Here is a 26507-nt window from a genome sequence, read left to right as displayed (position 1 = left end):
TGAAGTTTGGTGAGGATCAGTTCAGTACTTTTCGCGTGCATAGGTCACAGAGAAACACACAGACACACTTTCAAATATATGTATATATATATATATATATATATATATATATATATATATATATATATATATATATATATATATATATATATATATATATATATATTTGCAGTTATGGCAAACATAAGATGGGATGAGTGTGTCTGCCATGAGTACAGTTCTGCACCAGGGAAGGAACAAACATTCACAGAAGGAGCCTGGACAAAACTATGTGATTCTTTAAAGCGACGAAAAGACCATGTGTATAATCAACTATGTCCGTACATTGAAGGAACTCATCCATTACCAGTCGAAGTATGCAGTATCATCCGTCACCAGCATTGCTACAAGTCCTACACATTAAAGAAGGGGATTTCGATAGTCGAAAGGAAAAGAACTGCCGATGCGACTACCACAGATGATGGCCAAGGATGCTCGCCACAAAAAGGACTCACACGCTCTTCTGCACCCCATACAGACTTCGATAAATGCATTATTTGTCAACAACAATTCGTGAAAGACACACAAGATCGTCGCAAACTACACCCAGCAAAACCATTCACACTTCAGACTACAGTAGAGAAGTTGAGAGAAGCTGCCCAAACAAAAGGAGACACGTGGATTCTGTATCAGTTAGGTGGTGGTGCGCGTGGTGGCGATGATGCGATTGCTGGTGATGTTCTAAAACATGACTCCTGTTATAAAAGTACATCAAAGTTGTCAGGAGTCAAGTGACGAATCCGATGACAAGTGGTTCTGGTGAAGCGACTGAAGCATTTCATGACATTGTTTCTTTGATATAGAAGAATGTAGTTGAAGATGTGGTCGTGTGGGACATGGGTACAGTGCACAGTTTGTACGCTGCATCTCTCAATAAACACCAAGTTGATTCAGATCAACATCCAAACTTGATCAAACACCTTAAGGAAAAGCTCGTGAAGCACTTCAGAGCCCAACTGGTTTTCTATAACCAGCCCCAGAAGAATGCACCACAACTTCTCTTCAATTCTGGGCTTGATGTCGGAAAAATTGGTGCACGATTTCCGAGCAGTGACAACGGTGTTACAAGAAGAACAATTCGAGAAGCAAATCACTTCATCAACAAGTGATGTCCCAACACACATGCACGATGCCTTCATGCTTGCTTTGCAAATTCATCGTGAACTAAAGAATGTGGCGAAAACAGAATGGCCACCAACACCAGACGACTGTACACGTGCCAAAGCAAAGTCCATGACACCACTTGTACTCTTTAATATGATATCCTGGATCTTGTCTGGTCATGGCAAATATACAGAAGAGTACACTGTTGTTGATGAAACCCATGAGACGAAAGTCATGTCCATATGCCAGGACATTCTGTATGCTGCTAGGAATGGCCGTGTGCTAACTCCAAAACATGTGGCTCTCGCAATGGCAATCCGCAGAGTCACTGGTAGAACAGACCTTGTAACTATGCTGAATGGCTATGGCCACACAGTTTCTTCGAGTAAACTGCAGGAGATCGAAACAGCTATTGGTGAACTTCGTCAGCATGATGGAGAAGAGAAACTACTTGCGAATATTGTAAAAAAATTCCAGTGTCTTTTGTATTTGACAACAATGATTTCAGTGAAGAGACACCGTCCGGTCACGGCACAACTCATTGGACTAACGGAATCATCTTGCAAGCCAGAGTTCTCACGGCCAAGTCTGAACCGAAGAGCCAAGGTCAAAATAGCACAGGGGTTCAGAGGCCTACACACATGAAAAAACCAAGGTCCTTACCATTTGTTGAGAGGGCCCTACTTGATTACCTATGTGCACCTCGATGTGGGCCAGACCGTTTCGTTGATGCAGCTACCATTGTTACAACTGCCACCATGTCGCTTGACGGGACACATGACTTGGATATGGCATGGCTGTTAGCACGTCTTCAACCAGACGTGTCGACCCCTGACGAGATATATCATCAGCTATGTAACTTGATCATACATTTCAAGTTTGAAACAAAGTCCACAATAATATCGTCTTAATAATGTACACTCGTTATGTCCATTGTATAACATAGCATCCCATATATGTAGATTTCCTGTGTTTCTTTCTGTTAAAAGGTAGTACCTGGCTGGAGCCGCACCAACCAGATGTTACAGAGCAGTGATGATGTTTGTCGACCTCACAATGTTGGGTACATGCCGGTCATCAATGAGTCGCCCAATGACCTGGCCACTGTTCTGACAGCCCTCTCTCATGCCATGGACGTGGTTGACACAGTGGACTACACGTATGAGATCTACTGGGACGGACAACCGTCTGTGATTGTGACCGTTGACCAGGCTGTGTATGCCAGAGCAGTAGAGGTAAGCAACAATCCACACCTGAAAGATGACCTCCACCGGATAGTTCTACGACTCGGAGCATTCCATACCGGTCTGAAACACATGGATGTCATTGGCTGTCGCTATGGAAGTGCTGGACTGCATGATATCCTTGTAGAATCTGGCGTTGTTGTTGAAGGCAGCGTTGATCAATTGCTGAGTGGTAGACACTACAATCGAGGCATCAAAGCATTGAAGACAATGTATGAAGCAATGTGGCGTCTTCGATGGGAGGCCTATTTGAGGTGGCGGAATGACGTTGATTTACCAGAATCCCCTGAACTTCAGTTGTCGGTGTCACAGTTCCATTGAGGATCTGATTTCATCGGCAGATTTCTCCAATCTGAAGGAAGAATTTCATCGCTTCACAGAGTCATGTGGTCCAAATGCCCAATTCTGGTCCGAGTTCATTGCCATGGTCGGACTTCTCCTGTGCTTCCTTCGTTCAACCAGGACAGGCAACTGGCTTATGCATCTGGAATGTCTGCAAGAAATGCAAACATGCAACATGCAACAACTGGAATCGAGACGGATCTCCTGACTGCAGGACAAGTGGGACTGAAGGAAGTTCATACATTTGCTAATGATCGACTTAACCCAGATGGTGATGTAGACTTCCACGATCCTCTGCCGAAGATAAAACTGAGAACATTTGTGTCATTCACTCAGAAAACCAAGGAAGTCACAAAGAAAGATTATCACCAAGAAACAACAGCCGTCTTCGCACAGCTGTACGATTGTGGACAGAGAGGTAAAGTGAACCGTGACGAATTGTTGTCATATGAACTGACGAGTGTTCCCAGATCTCTGGCAGACCCAGACGGTGCCAAGCTAAAGGCCCAGTCACACCTTGACGTTTTAGCCAGCTTATGCCGATTTTTGGAAAATTTGTCTAAAACGCTGGTACACGTCGAATACGTTATGGGTAAGTTTTGATAACATTGAGAGCACGCTGAAAAACACTGCCATACGTCGTTGTACGCTGGCTTTAAACGTTGTACTTTTCGGTTGTCTTCAAATTTTCCATGCTTAAAATTTTAAGACTTATGCCAGCGTATGACTCACATGTTCCGCATAACGCTGGCCATAAGTTGTAGGCACGTTACGCGATCGTTGACACACGTCGACACACGTTAATTGTAAGTTACTCATAAGTCGAAACACGTCGAGGTAATGTTTGGCGAACCCAAAAGTTATTTCTAACCTATGAGTAACGTGTTGTACTCACGTTACGCGATCGGTGACACACAGACACACGTTACTTGTAAGGTGCTCATAAGTCGAAACACATCAAGGTAATGGTTAGCGTCAGTGTTCCAGGCTCCCTGTTTTTTTTGTTTTTTTCTTTTCTTCCTTCCTTCGGTATGATGGTGATTTTGACACTTTGATTTCGAGTGCGGTTATAATATAATATAATTAATAGGCTGCCGCTCAACAATTTAAATCATAACCGCACTGTACACCGAACACAGTCATACCGAAGAAAAAATAAACCAATGTCACCCGCAGGGTGACCCGTATCTTGCCAAAAGGTGACCACGTGTGACTTCTTTAAGGTCACACTGAGGTGAACAGAACTGCTATCCACCAGGAGCGACTCCTTGAGGAATATCTGCCTACGAGAGATTCCGATGAGAATCGTTCTACAGTAACCATGAAAAATATGTTTGCCTCATAACGTCACCAAATGACGTCATAATGTCTCAAGCTTGACATATCCAGAAAGCACTCATCGAGGTGTTCAATTTGAGGTACTACACGATATGGTTCCTAAAAGTTGAAAATTTGACCTTGGGGTCAAATATGTTTGACCTTTGGTGCTAACCATGAAGGTCAAGGCCAATCGCCACCAAAAATTAATCAGCTGAGCACCAGACCATGAACTATATTCCCATGAAGTTTGAAGACGATCCGATCAAAATTACTCAAAAAAATAAGGGTTTCGTCGACTCCCCTGATTTGCGACAGTGACCTTGACCTTTGACCTTCAAAATTTTAAGTGCTGAAAGGGACCTCTATAGGCCTCTGATATGCGAAGTTACAAAAATTTCCAATGATAACTGTGCTCTGCAGAATTTTTTATACGTGATTACAGACAAAAAAAAACAAAAAAAAAACAAAACAAAAAAAAACATACAAGCTGACTAACATATCTTGCAAAACTTCGTTTTGGCAAGATAATAAAAACAATGTCACCCACCGGGTGACCCATATCTTGCCAAAAGGTGACCACGTGTGAGTTCTTTAAGGTCACACTGAGGTGAACAGAGCTGCTATCCACCAGGAGCGACTCCTTGAGGAATATCTGCCTACGAGAGATTCCGATGAGAATTGTTCTACAGAGTAACCATGAAAAATATGCGTTTGCCTCATAACGTCACCAAATGACGTCATAATGTCTCAAGCTTGACATATCTAGAAAGCACTCATCGAGGTGTTCAATTTGAGGAACTACACGATATGGTTCCTAAAACTGGAAAATTTGACCTTGGGGTCAAATATGTTTGACCTCAGGCGCTAACCATGAAGGTCAAGGCCAATCGCCACCAAAAATTAATCAGCTGAGCGCCAGACCATGAACTATATTCCCATGAAGTTTGAAGACAATCTGATCAAAATTACTCAAAAAATAAGGGTTTCGTCGACTCCCCTGATTTGCGACAGTGACCTTGACCTTTGACCTTCAAAATTTTATGCGCTGAAAGGGAACTCTATAGGCCTCTGATATGCGAAGTTACAAAAATTTCCAATGATAACTGTGCTCTGCAGAGTGATTTATACGTGATTACAGATAAAAAAAAAACATATGAAGGTTAAGGACAATCGCCACCAAAAATTAATCAGCTGAGCGCCAGACCATGAACTATATTCCCATGAAGTTTGAAGACGATCCGATCAAAATTACTCAAAAAATAAGGGTTTCGTCGACTCCCCTGATTTGCCTCAAAGTGACCTTGACCTTTGACCTTCAAAATTTTGTGCACTGAAAAGGGACCTCTATAGGCCTCTGATATGCGAAGTTACAAAAATTTACAATGATAACTGTGCTCTGCAGAATTTTTTATACGTGATTACAGACAAACAAAAAATAAAAAAAAATAAAAAAATAAAAAAACATACAAGCTGACTAACATATCTTGCAAAAACTTCGTTTTGGCAAGATAAAAAAAAACATACAAGCTGACTAACATATCTTGCAAAAACTTCGTTTTGGCAAGATAAAAAAACCGGGAGTCTGGAGCACTGACGCTAACCATTACCTTGACGTGTTTCGACTTATGAGTACCTTTCAAGTAACGTGTGTCGATGTGTTTCAACGATCGCATATCGTGCGTACAACTTATTCCAATCGCATGTGGAGCGTGTCATACGGCAAGTACGTCGTAAAATTTTCAACATGTTTAAAATTACAAGACGAACTCCATTTAATACGACGTATGATAGTGTACTTTAGCATTCTATTTGCGCATACCAAACTTACCGATATCGTATTCGACGTGCGCCAGCGTTTTAGACGCATTTTTCAAAGGTCGGCATATGCTGGCAAGATCGCCAAGGTGTGACTGCGATGTTGACACTTCCATTTCTGCGGCGGTTATGATTTGAATCGTTGTGCGGCAGCCTTTTCATAACCTACTCCACGTCATCGTCGGCGATGCGTGCAGCACGCTATGCATAAGTTAGACTATCGTTGGGCATAGGTTGTGAAGGCCGACAACAGGTTCAGCATTCGTTGGTACAAGTTATCTATAACACAACGAAACGTTCTGTGTCCGTTACTAATACGTTATGCATAAGACCAAGTCGTTATGAATACATCCGAATCTTTAAAAAAAAACATCAAAAGTTCAACGTAAGCCAGCGTTTTACATACATTTTAATACGTTGCCATTGCTGGCTAAAACGTCAAGGTGTGACTGGGCCTTAAGTGCAGTAAAAGCAGATCTGCTCCACATACTGAGAGATGAAGCAGAAACTGTACCACTCCCTCTGCCACCCAACACAACACGCATAGTAGACGTTATGGCTGTACTGCAGTCATTGGATCCAAAGAACACGTACGATCATCTGGCACTGCAGGTTTTCAAGTTGCTGCTCAAAGGAACAGGGAATGCAGCCATTGTTCACTGGGTTGTGGATACATATCCATTGGTCTCCATAAAGCATGCCGAGCATGCACGGAGAGATGACGTCGTAGGTGTACTCCACTACAGCATCAAGTCTGGGAACCAACCAGTCCCCAAGCAGTATAAGAAAGCTCTACGATGTGGACCCAACAAGGAGGAGCTCCTCACGTTCCTGCTGAAGACGTGGACAGATGATGAGGATGGTGAATTTTACACTGGTTGCTAACAGAACAGTGTACGTTACATCGGGCAAGACATGCGTCCGCTGAGCCAGAAGTGATGCAGGATGTAATGCTAGCGTGCCACAAGATGACCTCACGTGTGACCATGAAGAGGCTGACACCCATCTTCTCCTGCATGCGAAACATTGCAGCTTAGAGAGCGATACACCAATCCTGATCAGGTCACCTGATACAGATGTCTTGGTGCTGTCGGTTTTCCTCTGTTCCAAAGAACAACTACCACTGCTCTTCAGAGTACAGAAGAATATCCCAGAATATCCATTCAGGCGTGGTCGTACATCAATGTGACGAGTATTGCTGAAAATCTAGGTCCTGGTGTATGTGCTGGTCTACCTGGAATGCATGCATTCAGTGGATGTGATTCCACAAGTAGATTCGCTGGACATGGAAAGAAATCATCACTGAACCTTCTGGAAGGAAATGACAAATTCTGCCAGGCCATGAAGACACTTGGAGAGAACTTTGATCCAGATGATGAAACACTGAAGCAGACAGAGAAGGCGATATGTCACCTCTACCATTCAGCGCAACGTAGCAACACAAACGATGTATGCAGTGAAAAATGGAATAGACACACAACAGATATCACCAAGCGACGTCCATGCCATGACAGCGCAATTATGCATATCCGCCGAGCGAACTATCAGACTGCCATCTGGAAGAGAAGCCTGGAAAGAGAAATGTAAGCCCCTTCCCCACATGGCCACGGTTGGGCTGTATATAGAGGCGACATATCCATAGTTTGGATGTCCCAACCAGGTGCACCTCGTAAAGTGCTGGATCTCGTCAAGTGTTCTTGAAAATCTTCCACTCCGTGCAGCAAGAAGAGATGTCGATGTAGACAACAGGGACGTGCGTGTATGGTAGTATGCATGTGTAGCGACAACTGCTGCAACACAGATGTTGCCACAAGTGATGACAGTGACATTGAATGAATGCATTATTTAGACATTGGAAGAATACATGTACATATACTACAGAACACTTACACTAAATGAGTGCATGTTCCGGTACACAGATGATTTTGTATGATTACCTGCCGGTGGGCAAGTGTATATATGATTGCGAGTTATTTGTCTGTAATGTATAATAAATACTTTTTGTTGAATTAGTCATAGTCATATTTACATAAAACATTCAAGAAAACAATCAGTGATTGGAACAGCATTTATACAATATGGAATATGCCAATCTGGAACTTAACGGCAATACGAAAATGAATACAAACAGCATTGTATCACTATCCCAGAATATCCATTATGAAATGGTATTTGGCATTTAAATGCCTCCATTTTGACTTATTTGACAAAAAGAAATGAATATAGGTAGTTGAAATGTATGTAATTTGATTCCTTGACCCCAAAAACCTAAGTTTAGATAACTAAATTTTATTTCAAGGAGGTTTAGAAGTTGAGATAACTTAAAAATTAATTTCGTGAAAATTGATGGTGGCCATTTTGGAAAATGCCATTTTTCTCATAGTTTGGACACTTTTTGAGAAGGTTCCCCGGTCTAATATTTTTTCTACTATATAAACCTACAAAATGAGATCAAGAAACCTAATATGCCAGACTTGGCCACGAAAACTCATTTTAAGCCTCTCCTGAAAAATAGCCTGAGGACTATACATGCAAATCAATGAGATACGTTTCAGCCTCCCAAAATAGGTCCAAAAATCAGATAAACAATCATAATGATAAAGACAATTGATTGAAAAATAAGAACAATTGAGTAAAATAAGATAAAATAAGTAACATTTACCATCAATAAAAGGCTTTACTGCTTGGAATACTGTTGGTAGGTAGCTCCGGTCAGTTCTGCTTGAACATAGCCATGGCACGGAGGGAGCTGATCGATCTCACAGGAGTGACCCACAAATCCCTCACATCTGTTATGTTGTGCTCTTGCCTTTGTGAATATATTGTTGCGGGCCCGGGGGTCGGGTGAGAAGACCACTAGGTGGGGGAAACTATGTCGGTTCCCACCAGTCTCCCCGGAATTGTAGGCCGTCGCATACTGATAATTCCATGACGCGGCGGGTCGCTTAACTGACCGTGGACGCCAATAACTCAACCGCTTGACCTAGGGTCCTCCCGTCTATGGGTGAATCGGGTTACCTAATTAATCATATGATTTAATTACCGGGGAACACGCCCTCGGTACGCCTTGTCCGAACTGGATCACTCTGCCGGATCGGATCACTTTTCCGGATCGGATGCAGCCGAGCGACACTGCCAAGGACGTACCGGCTAAAAGGAGCGGATCATTGGGAATAAAGTCCCGGCTAAGCTAGAATTCGGACCATGCTGGATCAATGTAAGAAAAGACAAAAACGAGCAGGGAACATTCCTAATAATGATTTATTTACAATCAACTTACAAAAGGGGACACAGAGCAGACAACGCGAAAATAATAAGAATAACAATAACGATCTTCTGCGGTCTTACTTAGGCAGACAGGCACCAGGACACACACATACGCACACACACAGACACAGAAAACCCAATGAAGAGGGAGTTTAGAACCAGGAATTGGGCACCGTAAAGGAGGAGCTTGAGTCGAGAAGGGGTGGAGTCCAGAGTGCAAGGGTGGAGTAGTAGGCGGGACCAGGTAGGCGGGTGGGGTCGACGTCGTGTGGGCGGAGACAAAGCGCAGGAAGTGGGTCGTGGCGGTGTCGACGAGGCGAGGCAAGAGAGAGGCGGAAAAACTCAAAAAGTAAGAGGCAAGAGAGAGACGGAGGAACTTCTCTGACCTTTATAGGATTTGCAGCTCGGGGGGGAGGGGAGGGGCCACCCCAAATCGTAACGTCATCACGTGAATCGGGCGCTCCGATTGGCCCCGACCCCTCACGTGGCCCACCAGCTTGGGCCGGAAACCACCTCACTTCGTTTCGGGCAAGGCCATCCCAGACGGCGAACACACCTCGCCCGACCCCACGACATGACACGAATCACCCACACCGAAATTGGCACGCGAATCATCCTGCAAAAACCCCTGAGCCGTGCCCGGGCGACCGGTCGAGGGTCCCGCATGCCCACTCGACCAGCGCGCTCGTTGGGCGCGCGCCAACATGGCCCACGCTGTACATTCCCTGGCTCGATCGCAGCTTCGCTCGCTGTAGAGATGAGAAGACGTTCACCATCCATGAAGACTTTTCTTGAAGTACTCGTGAAAGCATCTCTCGTGTGTCAATCGCTACCTTACCTCGTGTTTTCACCTTGATTTGTGCATTTTTTTTTCAATTTAATTATCACCCTTGTGCATGCATTCACCATGGCACCCAAGAAGAGCAGTGAAGCAAATAGGAATAAGAGGAAGTCCGTGAGAACGACAATTGAGTTGAAGAAAGAACTTATCGCTAAGCATGAGAGCGGTACACGTGTGTCTGATCTCGCTGCCATGTTCGAGCTGCCGAAATAGACCGTGTGTAGGATTCTGAAAAATAAAGAAGCGATAAAAGCGCGAAAACCCTTCGTGAAGCGAACTCATTCAATGAACCCTCTGATGAATCGGCTTTAACGAACTCAACGTTTTTTTCGCGAGCATGGTAGTGACGTCATGCTGCGTCACCCAATCGCTTCACCTCTTGATTCTCTCCCGTGGAACCGTGCGGTGAAAACGGCACGTTTGTGTCTCCACAGAATGTACTGGGATATAAAACACCATTTGGTGCTTCATGGTTAATTACATACCTCCACCAGGCTGAACAGTTTACGTTTTGGATCCCAATGGCCACTGATAGGCCGGAGCTACATCCAGACCTGATGGAACAAGCGACAACGCTCCTGCTCATCCCCCAGGCTTGGAAAGAGATTCATGACCCAGAAAAGGTCATTTACTCATCTTATTTTACCTTAAACATGGGTAATTTCAGTTGAAAGTGGGTTTTCTTGGGGTCCAGGAACGGATTAATTCACTTTACATTATTTCTTATTGGGAAAATAGTTTTGGAATCCGAACTTTTTGGAACCCGAACAGCCTCTTGGAACGAATTAAATTCGGATTCTGGGGGCACTACTGTATATATATATATATATATATATATATATATATATATATATATATATATATATATATATATATATATATATATATATATATATATATATATATATATATATATATATATATATATATATATATATATATTTGAGGCCTCCACGAGGCCTCCGGATTGGAGGTGACGCTTTCGTGTCGGACTATGTCCAATGAAGATCGGGGGAATGCTCGTCACACCCCACATTTCAATTTACCTGCCGATCGCATGACATGCCTTCTGGTTGAATAGTTTGCCCTAGCAGCAACAATCGCCTGGATGGCACAGACGGACAGTTTTTCTTTGCGGATTATGCGGTTTTACCATGCGAGACATAATCCGTAGCGATGCTCACCATAACAGTCAGGAGGTGCATCTGATGCATGAACGACTAATGTGGTGATCATTGGTTAGATATTTATCAGTATGCCGTCCTGATGAGGGCAAACAAGCCTGAAATCCAGATCGGTGGCTCTGTTTGATGTTTCACTGATGTTGACTATGTAATCTTTGTCTGTTTGACAGAGTTGCTGGGCCAAGGCCTCTGGATTGGAGGTGACGCTTTGGTGTGGGACTATGTCTAATGGAGATCGAGAGAGTGCTGGTGTGTGTGTGTCACACACACACACACACACACACACACACACACACACACACACACACACACATACACATTCAATTTTGGTGTGATGCAAAATGTGCTAAAATCAACAAAACACAATCGCACATACAAGGATGCTTATCCAAAATGTGGAGACACGCAGCTACAGATCAATGATAACCAGAGAGTTGGTGTCAAAGCCACCCAATGTTCGCCTGTTTATACATTTATCGTTTTTAAAAGACTAGTCTAATAATATTTTTTTATAAAGCATTGCAGTGAAGTCTGATCCAAATAATTTTAAAGCAATATATGTATTTGTATATCGTAATCAGTAAAAAATAGTGTGGTAGATAAAAACATTAGAAAGGAAATAATGTTGATGTGCTACAAAAAAGTTAAGTTCAAAACAGGTCAAAAATTTAAAATATTTGAAATTATTTTTAAATTTCAACTTCACAACATCAATAATATACCCCAAAGGAACCTCCATGCCAAATAGCATCCTCGTACACATATTAATGAATGGCAAGCTTCTAAATAACTTGCACCAAAAACTTAAACATTTTCACGCTCACGCTGACGCTCACGCTAGGGGTATCGCTATAGCTCTCTGTTCTTCGAACAGGCAAGCTAAAAATGGAAAAAAAAAAGGTTTCAAAATATTGCAGGGTTCAAAGTAACATTATAAGATCGTGGATAATTAATTCTGAGCCTTACCTTGGCTTTGATAGGCAAGAAACCAAGCGCTTTGTGCGCACCTTTTGACCCTGGATGAAAATCCGCATCCGAGGCTCGATATACAAAACTGCAGTGTATGCTCGAAATGACCTGCGCTCTGACCTGTACGCAAACATAAATCAATGTGAAGAGACAAATCCACATTGGGATGCCTGCGCGAGGTGTGCCACACAAACGGTCTCAAAGGAAAATAACCTTAAAGTGACAAAGGGACGACAGCCAGCCAAATCAAACAAAGGTACGACAGACGTACTTGGCATCGGGAGTGCTCTCAGCCATGAGGATGTCCTTGGGATCAGAGGTAAAATCCAACTCTGGCTCTCCATTGTCCATTAGCTTCAGATTGAAGATAACTATGAGAGTACCTAGAGGGACAGCATAAAAGATGTAATATTTTTCGATATGAAGAGATACACTTTCATACAACTGTCCCGTATAAGTGGTGGCACATAAGATGTCTGCTATCGAACCACCACGTACCAGGAGCATGTCCCCAGGAAAGCCGAACTGTATTTGGCCAAATCCAAACAATTGGTGAGAAATCTGTTCCTGCAACCTCCCAATTGGTGAGAAATCTGTTCCTGCAACTCCCAATTGGTGAGAAATCTGTTCCTGGAGATTGGGGGAGTGCTCATCACACTCCACATGTTTCAAGTTACCTGCCAATCACATTACGTGCCTTCTGGTTGAATGGTTTACATTTGCGGGAACAATTGCCTGGGTGGCAGACGGCCACTCCTTGATATCCAATTCACCCACTAATTGCAAACCAAAGCGTCCACACGCCAATATTAATATTCAAATAAAATTTTAAAATGACAATGAGACGATGAAATGATCGGAGCAACAATCACAGTTGTGATGAATGGATTACTAAAACAAAGGAGATGACACATAAAACCCAAAGGGCCTCCACACAAGATGAACAGAGAGCACATACTTCACAATGACCATCGAAACATCACCATTATGGCTTCAAAGCTGCAAAAATAAGGGAATTGGCTGGGATAGTGAGAAGCAAAGAAACAAAATTGTGAGTTGGGAAAATAATAATGAAAAGTGCAGGGGTTGGGGGTTGGGGGTGGGGGGGAGGGGTAAGGAAGAAATGGCAAGGAAGGGTGAAGGGAGAAGAGCTCGACTTTGCTGAAGGACCAGCACACTGCTCATGCCCACAAGCACAATACATAGCCCGAATAGCTGACAGTTTTTCCCCCATTTCAACCTGTGACCCTAAGTCTCCACCCCCTGGGGAATGAACCCAGGGTCAAAAAAAATCATTACGTATTTATGTGTCCCCCCAATGTTGATTGCAAATCCAAAGTTTCATAAAAATTGTTTTAAGATATGCCTGTAATTGCATTTTTGGGTCTTGACATTTTGACCTCACCCCATGTGGTGGACCCAAAAACGATGCTGCTAAAAAAAAAAAATGATTCCCCCCCCCCCAAAAAGTGTGGGGATTGCAATGGAAAGATAGCCAAGAGGAAATGGGGGAAGGGAATGGGATGGTAAGTTAAAGAATGGGTGTGAGGGGAGTGACAGTAAAGAGAGGGAAGAGCCATCTATGTATGTAGCATGCAGGAATGCAGACTGGGTGGTGGAAATGGTTTGTGTCCAAAAACGTTTTTTTGTTTTTTTGCACAAGTCATCATTGCTGTTTAAAAAATAACAAGATGCAGAGCATTTTGGGATAAACATACTTTCCTATTATGGTCAGAGAAAGTAGAGCGATTCAAAATTTGAGATTGTGCGTGAACCAAATGCAAGATGATTGATGAAACAAGTTCACCACTGTTATACAGTAATGCAAAAAAGGTTTGTTCATAATATTTCCAGCCAATGCCATGTCCCATCCTCCAGGTGAAAATGTGTGACATCCACAATTCAATCTCTGAAAATGCACTCGAGAATACCAACAAAATTAACATCAGCAAACCTGAATCACTCGTGATTTGCTCAAACTGTTTCATCAGACTCTCCTTTGTGTTGAATGGAGAATACCTGAACACAGAAAAAGATTTTATTTTTTTAAGAAGAGATGTAAGCTGTGTTATCTCAACCTCACATAAACCAATTAAGTAGTTTAGGAATGAGATGTGCTCACTTCTTTAATGGAAAGGAGAAACTTTGAAAAAATATTATTCATTTTTGCATCCATCAAAACCTTACTTGTATATTATTTCCAATTCCAAGTCAAATCTTTTATTTGAATTCAGTGGCTGGAAATTGCTGCATTTCCAGGATGGAAGTGGCACAATAACCTGCAAAGAAAAGAATATTTCTGGTATAATCAACAAAACACGTGTAAACTGTAAACTTGTGTAAAATTAACAAATGCAGATTTGTGCGATATTAATCGCTCTTTTACAATTTCACACATGCATAAAAAAACATGAACAAAAACTACCTCTTCGATTTTCTCCTCTTCATGAAAGGTTCTGGACAAGAAAACGCAACTCATCGTGTCAAGCTGCTTGGTGAAAAGGATAAAATCCCGCCCGATCCTCATGGAACCACTGAAACAATTAAAACCCACAAAATGTAGAAAGTCGCACAAATGAAAAACAAAAAGTGCATTTGAAATGAAGGCAAACAAAACAACGTACGACTTCAGCCCATTGCCATATCTTCCCACGTGATCTGCATCTCGTTTGGTTGATTTTCCAAACTTTATGACATTAGCTGCCTCTTCTGCACACAGCAAAGACAAAAAAATTCCATACACCATTATTATTTTTTTCCGAGACACATGCACACACGCACAACATATTTTGTACAAATTGCATCAAGCTGACTGTCACATATAGTGGATACCATAAGCAGATCACGCCTCACTTTAGACTCCAATTTGTACGCAAATAACTAATGCAAAACACATGCCACCCTCCCCCACCCCAATCGAAAGCGAGCAAACACACAACAGGCTATCCCATATCCAATGCAAAATCGAAATTGAGCATTAAAGTCATATTAGCCAAACAAGTGCTCCGCACAAAGTTTCTGGAGTGAGGGTTAGTTATGACATCAATATATCCAGTGTGCACAATATGATTTATAGAATTTCTTTATATACAATGTTTCTTGTTACATTTTTTGTGTCAAATGCACCTTCTGAGGTAGTCAGTATGTGCAGAAGACGGAAATACATTGCAGACACTGTTTTCTAGGAGTGGCATTACGCCTCTCAGCGGTGACGGTCTGTCGACGACAGACGTAATGACGTCAGCGAATGACCGATGATGTCATTATGCCTCTCAGCGGTGACGTCACACGTCACCATGCAAATGAATGTAAAAATTAGAAAATCGCCAAAAATTCCCAAACCTGTCTGTCTGGCGCGATCTCACATAGCCTATGCTGCACATAGACCAAGGGATAACTTGATTCAGGAAGAGCACCCGCATTCCGAAAGTGGCGACAATCCGTCCGGCAGTTTCAGAGGAGATACGTCCACAAAATATGGCTTAGCGTATTAATAGCGAATGCAGTGAGCTTAATACTTAAGCACGTGAGAGAATAGGAAACAACAACAACAACACAATAGCCCTGGCTATTTGGAATCAGTGTCGTTAGCTATGACTTTTTGCTTCCAGTTGTTGTTAAACGCTGTGCGATGTATAAACACGATCAGGTTTTATTTCTATCTTGTGAATATTACTTAACACGTGCACATGAGAGAATAGGAAACAACAAAAACAACACAATACCCTGGCAATTGTGAATCCGTGTCGTTGGCTATGACCATTTTGCTTCCGTTTTTGTTTTGTTTCTGGTTTTTTTTGTTTCCGGTTTTTGTCATGGGGAATGATGCATGCCGGGAGATCATGACCGGAAGTGTTTATTTATTTATTCAATTATTTTTTTCCCAAAGTTAATTTTATACTTCCGAAAGTGATCTTTTTTCATGACAGGAAGTGTTTATTTTGTATTTAACATTACCGGGAGTGATTTTGAAACTCTTTCCGGAACTTTTAATTTCTTTTATTCTTGACTAGAAGTGATCGTTTATTTATTTATTCAATTATTTTTTTCCCAAAGTTAATTTTAATAAAGATACTTCCCGCATCATCAAAAAATATTTTTTAATCGTGATTTACATTATTTGTTCGCTGATCCCGAATCCAGGCCGAAGTAACCGGAAATTGCGTCAAAATCATCAGCTGTGCGGCTCTTACATGTACCACTGTATAGTTGGCAAGTATACAGTTGTGAACAAGTTTTATGTAAAGTCAGAAGCGAATGTAAGAGGAATTCTACGTTCGCTTCTCGGCTTTGCCTATTCCATATTATAATAATTCCAAGGTCAATACACCTTTGGTATAAGGGCAGTTCAAAGCAAAATAATGTTGTGGGAATGATGTTTAGGGGTTAATAAAACTGTTCAGTATAACGATAGATTTTTCTTAGCATTTGTTTTAATGAGCGTGATGTACTATTTGTGCAATAGATACGCGTTGCGTATGTACAGTGAGAAGTTTGTTATTCCTATTCCACCATTTTGTTCTCCGCTCATCAAACATCTGGTAGTGCATTTTTAATGTTTTTTTCCTCTGTTTACATGTCTTTACAAAACACACACGAGAGTTTTGCAACTCAAGCCATGAGAATGCGCATGTGTGGCGAATCTGCATTAAGAAAACCAGAATTAGCCTCATCACGGGAGATCACTCGGCCTGGCACAATGCCAGATCAGTGGTTATCTTGAGTGTGGTTGTCAGTTGGCGACGCAGCTCATGCAGATAGGCTATTGGCCATTACAGCTGCTCTGAAATAGACGTAAAAGCCGAGAGAGCGATAATTATGCCAGGAAGAGGGACCTATTTGGAGGATGGCTGTCGTGCATAATGGAGGATAGCGCCTGAGATAGGCAGGAAGAATCTCGTTGGTTGTGGGGAGCTGAGTGTGCCATAGCTGTGAACACTTAATCCACAGAGAAAAGAGGGCTTTAAGGGAGCAACAATTACGCAGCTTGAGGAGTTTTTCCACCAGGTTGCACCAGAGAGCTGCCAACACGTCAAACTCTACTCCGGAACGTCTGCAAAGCTTGCCACCGCGTTTGAAATCAACCTCCTGGCATTGTTTGTATTGTATTTCCAGTTATGTATTCTTGCAAAGTGGAACGCTCGTTGGACCTGCACCCCAAGATAATAACCAACAATATCTGCAATGGTTGGTTTGTTGGAGGGCAGTAAAGGTTAAAACGAGTTTATTTACTGATTAATTTGTACATTGCATACTGCTTATAATGGCTTCATGTAATCCTTCTGCTGTGCCATTTACTTGTTAAATAAATGTACCTGGCCTCAAGGTTGGATTCTGCTTGTGGTGATCTCATCTGGCGATTTCCATGTCATTTGACAAGCCAGCTCAGAGAGTTCGCAATCTACGGTTGCTCGGCCAGATTAGGAATGTCTCGAGCGCCCATCGGTGTATTACTCGGTTGAATTACATGTCCAAACGAGTATTGTAACTTGACAAACAGGTCCGGGAACTTGCTCGGGGCTGTGGACTAAGCTGGCGGTTGTGGTCGTTTTGACACGACCTGCAGAACTGGAACAGGCTCGATAGATCACCGGATCTTTGTTGTGCAGATCACCAATCTGAATTAAATTTGACATACTTAAAGAATTTTAGACGCCGAGTCCAAATCCACTTGTTTCCACGTCGAGGATGTGACACAATTGGTCATTTTTGGCAATTAAAGACACACCGGACATTAAAGCACGATTTTGACAGAAATGATAAAAGGTCATAAACCGAAGCAGTAACATTTTTACCGGCCGAAAACGTCTGGACCGACCAGACAGGCCTTCGAGTTGACCAAGGCAACTTTTTGCTTAAAAGGCAGCCACACTGGCTATTAAAGGTTACATTGACTATTAAAGGCAGTTACAGCGCCTATTAAAGACAGTTACATTGGCTATTACGGATTAAATCAAAGACAAAGAGACTGCGCGACTCAGCCTGATGAAAAGTAGAACCGCCACAAGAGGATTACTATCTTTGAACTCCAGTATTTCTTGCTCTGAAGCGGTTGCTGAACTAGGCTCTTGACTGCTGTTATTACAAAACTCAAGTCCACTATTACATGCTAACCAACCTGAATACTACTTTGTAGTAGATCACCACAGCAAAAGCAGTGTGACACCTGCATTCACAGTTCGTCGTCGGAATCATCGTCAATTCTGCTTTCATTATCCATAAGTTCCATTTCTGCACGGGTCTGTTCATCGTTGGCGCAGTTTCTGCATCGGGTCTGTTCATCGTTGGCGCAGTTTCTGCATCGGGTCTGTTCATCGTTGGCGCAGTTTTGACACCCACAGCACTCTGTGCAGGACAGTCCTTTTGACCGGCAAGAACACTGGTTGGTCTCGCATTTCATCTTCTTGCAATTACATTTCGTCGCCTCTAACAGTTCCTTTGGCGCTGGTGGTTTGCTCAGCCAGTGAACAGTCAGTGCTCCGTTGCGTTCCACCCATCCGTGAAATGTAGGAGAAGGGGCTTCTATAAACTTCTGTCGCGCGGTGGTGGATCGCAGACTGATAGTTCACTCTTTTGCAATGCAACATCAGAGCGTCGCTTGTAGGCGGCAACTTCTGTTCTCCCAGCGACTGGCTGCAGAATAGCTTGTAGCGAGCCTCATCCACACTCTTCATGGTCAGCTGATTGTACATGGCGTAGACGAATTGTTCCAGGTCGTGAATGATATTCTGATCTAGCGTGAATTCTCGAACAATGCTCCCGAAACAGGTGATGAGATGGGGACTCTTAATCATCAAGTCAAATGGCCTTGTTTTGCCCTTACTGTGGAATGCACTGGTGGTATCACTTCCCATGAAATTGTGCAAAACTATCAACGCATCGCAGACAGAACTTTCCAAGGCATTACTCAGCTTCCTAATGTCAACGACGATAATGTCCTTGGGACTTCCTGTGACCAGATGGAAATTTTGTGCTCGAATCAACTTCGAGTGAGCAAACGCCAACACAAACACATCGGTGTCGAAACTCTCTCCATGCGCACCGACTCTTCATTCTGTCCCGCGTGAGCGGCATGTAGCAGGAGCTTCGTGTCAGCTTCCTCATGGTCACATTCAAGTTCAGGTACTGACGACACGACACAGTCATGACACCATTCGACGCCTCGATTTTCTCACATTTGCCGGCATGTCTGACGTACAACAGCATGTCGCCCAGTTTTTATGGAGAGATGTTTCTCGTCCACGATTCGACGAGGAACTCTATCAACGCCTCCTTGTTGGCTCCGCTCAGGAGATAATTGGCCCACTGTTTTGGAAGGGCTTGATCGCATCCGTAGATGGTTCGTACCTGAAGATCGCCCGCCCTGCCCGCTTGTCTGGCGTGCTCCAGGCACTTGATGCTGATACTTGGGTAAGTATCAAACACCACGTCCAGTCTCGAAGATTGGTTATGTCGTGCTTTGGCCACTACGATGTTCAGCACCATCTCTTCCAGTTTGCCGAAAGTGTTAGGCAGTGAACCAGCCTTTAATCGCCTGAATAACGGCCATTCCATCCACAATCGTTGCACCTTGGATAGGCCGAGCGTCCACACGACAATCGGGCCACAGTTTCAGTATATGGTTGCGGAGTTTGGCTTTGTCCGTCTTAGCAATGGAACCATCACCAGATGCCAGCGGGAAAGATATGTTCGCCAGTGGGTACGTGAGCAGATCGTGGAGTGTTACATTGCTTTTCTCTGCAATCAACAGCAGTCGTGTGAAAAGACGACGTTCATTCGCAATTTCAACCTTTGGCGTCTGCTGATGGGTAGTCGCCGACTTGCCTCGCGCCTTCAAGAAAGTTGCCAATTTGGCCTTCGAAATCGGACTGAAGAATGGGACCTCACCCGAGAGAAGCCGATCACGCAATAATTGCATGACAGCATTCTCTCCCTTGACAAACGCGTTCATCAAGTCCGCAGAAATGGCTGGCGGTGCGATGACACCTGAACTAATATTGACGAGTTCAAGGTGAGCGCTGGAGAAAGGGTTAATCATTTGAAGTACTGTGTCCATCACTTGTACCACCACTGCTTTGTTCTTCTTCGAGCTCGACACATCCAAATCCTTTTCTCGTTCGGGGCTTGTCGTGGATACCCGCCATGGACTAACATTTCCTTGCGATTTCCGCACGTGCTGGTTGGGACAGGATCCACTTCTTCACAGCTGTGCTTTTCTGAGTGTAACCCATGATGCCTCCACTGGTCTTGCTGTCCCTATTTAAAGTCTGCTCTATGATCTGATCACACGCAACACTACTAAATCCATAACGAGTGTGCCGTTGGGCAGTCCATTTGCCTTCCATGAACGCTTGATAGGTGTCTGGGTGGGAGTGCTCCAGCCCGGCCATTTCCAGCCAGTAAACAGGTAAGTACCTTGCATAATTTAGGTGATCGTATGCAAAGTACCAGGGCATTGACGCTGTCGTGATCGCAAGGTGTTTCGGCCAGTTCGAAGTACGAGTTGCCCATATAAGCTCTAGTGCTGGCTCCACCATTTCCAATTAGGGCATTGTAATGTCCACACTTTGGTGTTTGTTCAGGTCATCCCTCACCATGAGTGCTACCGAGTATAGAACATGTAAATTGAGGCCCGAGTCACCCTGCTGTGGACCCTGGCTGGCTTCATCCTCTGTAGTTGACTCTGTTTCTGTTGTAGAGCTAGTCTACAACAGCAGCCTGAGCATGGGAACCAATATCAGTCCTTCATGTACACCACTTCGCTCTCAGACATTTTTGGTGGACGATAGAAAATCATGTCTGGGTACCGTTCCTGCAGTCTTTTCTTCAGTCTTGTTGCCTGGTAGTTGGCCTTATCCTGACCTTCGCATACTCTGAGTAGGTCATTGAACATCTCAAACAACTTCTTCATATGTATAGATTGCTTTCCATCAATGAGTCTTACCTGGATTACTTTATCACAGAAAATGTCAAATGTTGAGTCATAGTTCACTTTCTGAGTTTGGAGTTTACTTTCACTCTGTCTGTGGTATGTGTCATTCACATACTCGTAATAACATTTACGGTGATAACAAACTTCCAGCGCCACAGAGTCTTTATCCTTTATAGTTGTCATTATTCTCACATCACGTTCATCTCTCCTCTGCTCAGCAGTTTCCCTCAGCTTTCCTCCATCCTGTGTGTTTCTGCCAGGGACAACTGATCACATTGAGATTTGCCTTTGCCACGGATGAATTTGTCATTTTTTCTGGCATATGATACAAATTTTTGGCAGTACACGTTGATTTGCCAGCCACCCTTTCTAGAGGTTCTCAGGGATTTTCTACGTATTTTGTGGTATGAGTGCCCCTCTTCTTATGGTCCGCCCACCACCTCACTGGCTCTCGCAGAAACTGCAGTCGTGCTGGCTTCTGATTTCCTTTTCCTGGCTTCATCGCGTTTTATATGATCCTTGTTACAAAACGACGCATAGCAGAACCGGTGACGGCCGTCATCCGCAGGAGGATCAGTCATTGGCAGCAGTTTCATAATTTGATCAGCCAGCAAACGGCATTTGTTGATAGTTTCACTATCTGTGGCGTCGCACCAAGCCTTAACACACTCGCATACCTTACGCCAGCTCTTATCCGTGAATTGCGTCACTTTATCATCCTCTGCACCTGTGTATGAAACAACGCATATTTGGTTGCTGAAAGACCAAAAATCACTCGAAATAACACAACAACCATGGGCGCCGCCATCTTGATTTGTCGTTTCCTGGTCGTTTCCTCCGCGATTAAAAGCACGCCACGCCCACTTCACGGCGGTAATTTCAAATGGTAATAACTGTCGGTGTGTCAACTTGTGCATATGGAAACAAGTAGGAATTTCAATGGTGTGTTCTCATGAAAGTACAGGGTGAATTTCGTTTAGATTGGTGATCTGCACAACGAAACTGAACGAACCAACCCACCTCCACATGACCTACCAGCTGTTACACTATTGTAAAGATGTGAGATTGCCAAAAAAATTCCATTATCATTTTATTTCAAGACTTTTGGAGAAATGTAAGATTTGCAAACATGAATTTCTGTTTGAACTGACTCACTGCCCGATCTCAAAAAAAAACCAACTCAAACACCCCGATATTCCGATATCTTGATGCCAGCGTTATGACGATTTAAAAAAAAAAAAAAAAAAACCTTGTCGAGGCTCGTATGAGAGCTAACACACAACCCACAGCAAGGGGGGGGCTGGGGCATGAGACAAGAGGGGCGGGAGTGGGAAGGACAAAACAGTGGGGAACAGACATTTGGAGATCTGTGGAAGGAAGAGGGATGGGGGCAGGGAACACGGTATACAAGATGGACATTACAGGGGCTTTCAGGAAGGAAAGCAGGGAATTTGAAGGTGGTGAGTTTGGGGTGGATTAACGGGGGTAGAAAAGATTGAGGATTTGGATGGGGGACGATACCCGATTTTGAAAAGCGATTTCGTGGAGGAATATTTTGAAGGATATAAAAAAGCGATTTTGTGGAGGATATCAAAAAGTGATTTTGTGGAGGAAGCTGTCTGTATACAGCATATTTTCCATGTTGAAGGTCTTCACTGATAATAAACACGTGAAGTTGACGACATTACTGTCTACCCAGATGCATATGGTGAACGAGATAACTTGAAAGCGGCTCCAGTGAGCACTCTGAATTTCATTCTGCTCCATCGCAAGGCCTTGAGGGGGTCTTTTGATCCTTCTCGGAGCTTCCAGCTTCCTTCTAGGGTCACATGGATGGCCCATTGGCCAACTCCACCCACAAGGCTCGCTCACCGAGAGAATCTGGTGAGCAAGATCAGCATCAGGAAAATGAGCCACACGCAGTTCAGCAGGAGCTGAATCTCACGGAATATACCGCTCACAAATCTCATCCAAGTCTCTCTCAGCAAATACTAGTTGGACAAAAAGTCTGACCAGCAATAGCCAAAGATTCTCCGAAGAGACCTGGATCCGAAGGAGTTAAGTTTTCATCTCAGATCCTTGGTCAGAGTCCAAGTCTCAAATCCGTAGAGCAAGAATGGAAGCACCATGAACTTATAGACTTGGACTTTCATCCCCATTTCATCCTGCACGGGTACCGATAGCATCACACCCCATGATCGAGTGAATCCATGACTCCCCAGGCCCGATACAGAAATTTTTTTTTCTGGCTCACAACATGCTGAGACATAAGTATCACTGAAAAAAGAAAGTGAATCTCTCTGTGACCTCAACATCCTAACCAGAAACACGATAAGATAGCAACATCTCAGACGTCAATAAAAGCATGGATCTGAGCTTTGACCCAGGAAACCCATAATCCCAACGGCTCTGACTCCTCATTCAGTGCTTTGAGGGCCCCCGTAAGAATATCCAGCATCTTTGCAAAGATGACTGAATTGTCTGCAAAATCTAGGTCAGAAATTGACATTCCCAAATGATGCACCACAGCTTGATCTCTCCAACAACCTCCCCAGAATCCAGTCCAAACAAGTGTTAAAAAGTGTGGGGGTCAATACACACCTCTGACAAACTCCACTAACAACTGGAAATAAGTCAGAGATGGTATCACCACGCTTCACAGCATTCTCAGTTCCAGAGTATAGTTCAGACATCAGATTGATCGGTTTTGGTGGCGTCCCACACAGACCAAGAATCCTCCAGAGGGCATCCCATTTCACTGAATCAAACACTTTACAGAGATCAACATAGGCTGCAAGCAGCCCCTGCCGAAACTCTCGTCTGCGTTTGGTGAGGACCCGAAAGGCAAGGATACGGTCAATCATTGACCTCTTTGGTGTAAAGCCCGACTGCTCTGGTGTTCAAGCAGACGGTGGTGAACCCGATCAAGAATTATCCAAACGGAGACCTTGTCCGGCACTGAGAGCAGAGTCACCCCTCGGTAGTTGTTGCAGTCCTGGCGATCACCCTCCCCTTTCCAGAGAGGAACAACAAGACCCTTCCTCGTGTCAGTTTGGAAGATGTCTGTGCTCGAAACAGAGCACATTACTGCGTGCAACGACACAGGTACAGCATTTCCTACATCAGGTACATACAGGTACATCATAAATGCCACAGATCCAAGGAACTTTTACCCCCTTTCAAATGGTTAACCTGAGCCCGTTTCTTCATATAAAAGTAGTTCACAGTTGATTGGAAGGTGAGCAATCGGGATAGTACACCCGACATCCAAATCAACAGCTGGTGGGTCAGCCTCGTACAGCCACTCAAAGTAACCAGCCCAATGGGCCTTCACTTCAGACTCCTCTGTCAAGAGATTACCATGCTCCGCTCTAACCGCAGTACACTGAGGAACAGGATTGGAGGAATGCATGGCACAAATTTCTCTGGAAGCATGGCTAGAATCACTTGACCACAGGTAATGCTCTACCCCTTCACAGATTCCTCACACATAAGCCTCCTTGTCTGCCCTCAGCAAATGTTCAGTTTTACACCTCAGCTCCCTGAACAGCTCACAGCTTTGCCATCAAGCCTGGCCCTGCGACTATGGTCAATGGTACCCAGTGTCCCTTTGAAAAAAGTGCTTCTTCCCCCGATGGTGATTTCCAACACAACCACCAGCAACATCAAGGATTGAAGTCGTGAAGGCACTCCACAGCTTTTCAGGATCCCCTGAAACACGCAGACCCCCCTAAACCCCACTCAGCCCATTCGCAAACTCAGCTACCCTCTCATCCTTTAGTGCTAACTATACTCCAGTACTGAGTGCTGTGAGATGTGGTGATACCATCTCTGACTTATTTCCAGTTGTTACTGGAGTTCGTCAGGGGTGTGTACTGGCCCCCCACTTTTCAGCACTTGTATGGACTGGATTCTGGGGAGGATGTCAGAGAGATCAAGCTGCTGTGCATCATTTGGGAACGTCAAGGTCTCTGGCCTTGATTTCGCAGATGATGCAGTCATCATTGCAGAGACTCCAGATATCCTTTTGGGGGCCTTCAAGGTGGTGAATGAGGAGTTGGAGCTGCTGGGATTACGGGTTTCCTGGATCAAAACTAAGATCCAGGCTTTCAATGACATCTTGGCTGCTGCTATCCTGTCTGCACCAGTTGTGGCGAGAATGTTGAGGTCACGGAGAGATTCACTTACCTTGGCAGTGATATTCATGTCTCTGCGGGCTGTGAGGCAGAGGTTAACAGACGTCTGTGTCGGGTCTGGGGAGTCATGGATTTATTGGATCATGGGGTGTGGCACTGCCGGAACCTGTGCGGGAAGATGAAAGTAAAGGTTAAATCTCTTTGGGTATGCGGAGCTGAGTGTGGCCTTTGGGTCCTTGGTGCTTCCAGTCTTGCTTTACAGATGTGAGAATTGGACTCTAACCAGGCATCTGAGATCGAGACTAAATACCTTTGGTACCAGGTCTCTTCGGAGAATCCATGGCTATCGCTGGTCGGACTTTGTGTCCAACGAGCGTTTGCCGAGAGACTCTCAAATGAGATTTGTTATCTACATAGTCCGTGAGCATCAGCTGCGGCTGTATGGACATGTGACTCATTTTCCTGATGCTGATCAAGCTCACCAGATTCTCTCAGCGAGGGAGCCTCGTGAGTGGAGGAGGCCAATGGGCCGACCATGTGCCTCGTGGTTGCAGCAGGTTGATTGGCATCTCAAGGAGATGGGGATGGGACAGGCATCTGCCTGGGGATGGCCACACAGAGGTCCATGGAGTACTTGTAGAGAGTGGATGCAGCGACGCGCTGCTCCGGTACATGCTCCCATACCTGACCTGACATAACACGTTTCAACTCTTGACATTAAAATTTTGACCTCCATGGATCATTCGCATAGAATTGCCAAAGAGTCAATCACAGTGCACCTAGACTCGCACAGTCAATTAGCAGTGTCGTGTGACTCGTTGCCAAGCCACACAAAGCGTAATCAAGTTTGCTTTGTGTGGGCATTTGTCGATGTAAATCATGAAAATGTTTTTGTTCACATCAATTTTTTAACCTTGCACTACCTGTGTGTGTTCTTGGTGATTAATATGGTACTATTTAAAACTTTGTGCGACTCCTGGTTGAGGATGACATCAAAAACTTGACAATATTATGCATGCTAATAACAATAATAACTAGAGGCGCTATGCTTTATAACTGCGAGCAGTTACGGATGGGTAACATGCCCCCCCCCCCCACTTTGAACGGACACCTGGCCCACGCTTTGAAAGGGAGTGGAGATGAAAGGATTCAGACGAAGCCTTGAAAGGGAGCGGATATGAAAGGGATCCCCGCAGAGGTCACTCGTACACGGGTCGCCCGAGAGCTTCACCATGCCCACTTTTGCAATGTGGGACTTTCCACAACCATCTCCGCACACGTCCCTATGCACAAGGGTTGTCCTGCGGATTTCCC

At 44.0% G+C, this 26507-nt stretch overlaps 1 protein-coding gene and 1 pseudogene across 4 annotated transcripts in view; one reads left to right on the top strand and one right to left on the bottom strand.

Moving 5' to 3' along the window:
* Positions 1-26507, bottom strand: part of MORC2 (MORC family CW-type zinc finger 2) — a 143163-nt gene that overhangs the window by 79181 nt on the left and 37475 nt on the right. For 3 of the 4 annotated variants that reach the window (XM_085879346.1, XM_085879348.1, XM_085879349.1), the window contains 6 exons: positions 14750-14834; positions 14551-14659; positions 14313-14404; positions 14080-14144; positions 12397-12508; positions 12123-12245 (listed from right to left, as the gene is read on the bottom strand). In XM_085879346.1, coding sequence (XP_085735472.1) covers positions 12123-12245; positions 12397-12508; positions 14080-14144; positions 14313-14404; positions 14551-14659; positions 14750-14834 — 586 coding nt within the window. The remainder of the gene's footprint in view (positions 1-12122; positions 12246-12396; positions 12509-14079; positions 14145-14312; positions 14405-14550; positions 14660-14749; positions 14835-26507) is intronic. The other variant, XM_085879347.1, reaches the window with a different exon arrangement.
* LOC147028685 (uncharacterized) lies at positions 113-2708 on the top strand (annotated as a pseudogene).

The sequence above is a fragment of the Eptatretus burgeri genome, chromosome 4, assembly GCF_056783735.1.
Source record: "Eptatretus burgeri isolate ZD-2024b chromosome 4, Ebu_testis_v1, whole genome shotgun sequence".
NCBI lineage: Eukaryota > Metazoa > Chordata > Myxini > Myxiniformes > Myxinidae > Eptatretus > Eptatretus burgeri.
This window is presented reverse-complemented; position numbering and strand designations above follow the sequence as displayed.